At 41.7% G+C, this 3,278-nt stretch overlaps 1 protein-coding gene across 1 annotated transcript; it reads left to right on the plus strand.

The window, feature by feature from the left end:
* The first annotated feature begins 1,490 nt into the window (after positions 1-1,490).
* Positions 1,491-2,578, plus strand: gsx2 (GS homeobox 2). The gene is made up of 2 exons (XM_030083420.1): positions 1,491-1,962; positions 2,195-2,578. Exons 1-2 carry the CDS (start codon positions 1,587-1,589, stop codon positions 2,533-2,535), a joined length of 717 nt encoding a protein of 238 aa, XP_029939280.1. The 5' UTR covers positions 1,491-1,586; the 3' UTR covers positions 2,536-2,578.
* The last annotated feature ends 700 nt before the right edge of the window (positions 2,579-3,278 follow it).

Consider the following 3,278-nt stretch of genomic DNA (forward strand, 5'->3'; position numbering starts at 1 on the left):
CTCCTCTCCCTCCCTCCCTCCCTCCTCTCTCTATTCTTCTTTCTGGTTTTGGACTGTTATCTGTACCATAACAAGTGAGCATCGTCCCCGTCGAACGATGACTTCACTTTATTAGAGCAATTATTGTCTGCGTGACAGACGTGGCTGTTTATTAAGGTTGGATTTTAAAGACTTTCTAATTCTTACATGGGGTACATTATATCTCAGTTCAATACGTGCGTCTATTCCCTATTTGTTATTCCCGCTTGGTGTTTATTCGGGCATCCTTTTTAAAAAAAATATATATAGTGGACAAAATGAAAACTGTAAGTTATACTGAATTAGATGTTTTACAATTTAAATCTACATCGGCCGATGCCGATGTAGCTTTGCCACCTGCTTTGCCACCTGCTTTATTTTATTTTATTTTATTCTATTTTATTTTATTTTTTTGCCTCATAGAAAATTACTCATGTTGTGTTGGATGTGAAACGTCTGCACCATAAATCCACTGACGGCTCGCCTCTGAAGGTCCGAGGCGCTACTTGGCAGATGAAAGCAGAAGCTAAACCTACCGGTGACCCGCCCGGGGATCAAACTCGCTAATTATTGTCACAAGGTGGGGGATTAGCGCATTTCTGAAATAGCTGCCTGTTTACCCCCGCACAGACCGACCATTATAAACACTTTCTAATTGAATCCTAATCGCCGTCAAATAACTGCGGCCCAGACTCTCCATGAGTTCATAATTCTTTAATTGCTGGAAGTGAAACCTAGACCAGGCGGATTCAAAGCAGCTCTGATTAGGCTGCAAACCAATTAGTGCTTATGGTCGCGTGAACTATTCATTCAATCGTATTTATCTGGAAATACATACAAAGTAAGTGTTTATTCAAGCATATGTCTGAACAGTCTATCGTTCAGCTTTTTTGCTCATTCTGATTAATTGGATTCTGATTTCAGGGGTAAATCTGTTGTACCTGATCTAGGAGTTCAGCATAAGTTGACAAAATGATATTTCTTAATTGTTCATGTTTGTGGGGCGCATTTAAAGTATTATCAACAACTTTTCAAGAGCCAGTAGCCTACGCATCTTTTTCTACAACAATTTATTTAATTTTAAGCTATATGTCTTTGGGGGTAAATTATGTAATTCTGTGTAAATCATTTTGTACGGATGTGTGTGTTTACTTTTTTGTGTTTTTCTTGTTGTTTTCATTTTTGACAGTTTTCAGGGTCTGCTAAATTATGCCAAAGATTAGTTTTGCATATTTTCCCTCGAAAATCTATATTTTAGTTTGTATGACATAAAGACAAGTTTGGCGTTTTTTTTTTCTCCCTCTCTCTCTGTCTATTCAAAATAAAAGGAGTAAATCTGCAAGTTGTGATTGGAGGCCAAGAGAGACATCACGTGGTTTGGGTCACTGACAGTATAAACCCTTGGAGCCGGGTGCGCACGTGGGTGACGCTGCAGGGCCAACCCTCTTCGGAGTCCCTTTTGTTGAACCATCAAACATAAAGCACCTTTGGAGTTCCCGAGGGGCTCAGATGAGAAACAGCTATCATCTTGTGCACAAGAGGGATCACTTATTCTCAACGGTGCAGACATGTCGAGGTCTTTCTACGTCGATTCTTTAATAATCAAGGATACGGTGCGACCAGGACCCGCAGAGCACCCGGGACAGGACTTCCTTATTCCCATCAGCATGCACTCCCCGAGCGTGATGACGGTCACCGCTCCGGTGTGCCCGTCCAGGAAAAATGGGACTTTCTGTGTGTGCCCGCTGTGCGTCACGTCGCACATCCACTCCTCGCGAAGCGGGATTCCCATGCTGAAGAGTCAGTTTCCCGGAGCGGAGGCGCAGTACTGTCAGAGGATAGCACATCAGCAGTCCTCTGCACTCGCGCATCCTGGACATACACCTGTCTGCACGCCCACATTCAGCGTCACAGATCCCAGGAGATATCATTGTCTTTCTCTTGGTAAGCACCTGTTGGCTGCATCCTCAGCTTCTTACTTTAATGACTTCTGACAACAGTTTTTGTTGCAGTTTCAGGATATATATATGTAACGTTTTATTTCGTTATTACAGTGTTGCGCATGATTAGTTTTGCTCAAATCTTTTTGCTTGAGTCCTGTTTAATCTAGAACTGAAACATGAGAAGTTAAACCTTAACATCTGACGAAAAATGTTTTTTTTCTTCCCCCCAACAGGCGCCTCCGAGAATAACCACATACAGAATGGCAAAAGGATGCGCACAGCTTTCACCAGCACACAACTTTTGGAACTTGAAAGGGAGTTTTCCACGAACATGTATCTTTCTAGGCTCAGAAGAATAGAGATCGCCACGTATTTGAACCTGTCAGAGAAACAGGTGAAGATCTGGTTTCAGAACCGCAGAGTGAAGCACAAGAAGGAGGGGAAAGCCACCCAGAGGAGCGCGCACAGCGGTTGCAAGTGCACAACCGGCCACACAGACTACTCAAGGTCAGAGGACGAGGAGTCTCTGTCTCCGGCCTCTGCTTCTGGGGAGAAGGAGGTGTCTCCCATCTGATGTCAGCTCGACTTTTCAGGCTCTACTGCTGGCACTCACTCCACATTGATGAATATGGGCATGGGCATCACGCATCCTCTGACCCTAAAATTCCCCGCATGAACCCCGTGAAGAACACTTAAAAATCGTCTATCCTGCTGTTCAGTCAAAATAAAAATGTGAATACATGCTTGTGAAATACTTGGAAACGTGATCTACTGTGTGAGAAACTGGTTTTTTAGGGATCCCCTCTCTACTATATGTTTTCAATTTTTGACGGATATCCTCTTATTATCAGTGACAGTGTGGTAAATAATGCCCTTAGAAAATATATCAGTCAAATATACTGTATGTCTCATCTGTAAACCTGGAACTTGTACGCAGCGATTTGTAAACTATGTATATGTGTATTTATTGTAATAAACAACTAGTTGCCACAAAGAAATCCACTGTAATATCTGGTAGTCAGTGTTCGTGTGCGAAACGTCAAAAAATATTTTTTGAAAACTCTGTAGGATGTGTTTAAAAAAAAATTAAAAGAGCATAAACACTGTAATTTTATTAAAATGCGCCAAGCAATTAAAATGTTCCATGTGGATGCATTTCCACCGCTTTTCTGTTGTCTTTATATTTTGCGTATTTATTTTATCAAACGGCATCATTTGATTATATCGAATGTCAAAACGACTACATCTTCCCCAGTAGAGAACTTGTGATACAGCGAAGTAAAGTGCATCACTTCGTATATGTGTTTGCAAGATTAC

Source organism: Salarias fasciatus, chromosome 23 (genome assembly GCF_902148845.1).
Source record: "Salarias fasciatus chromosome 23, fSalaFa1.1, whole genome shotgun sequence".
In the NCBI taxonomy this organism is placed as follows: Eukaryota; Metazoa; Chordata; class Actinopteri; order Blenniiformes; family Blenniidae; genus Salarias; species Salarias fasciatus.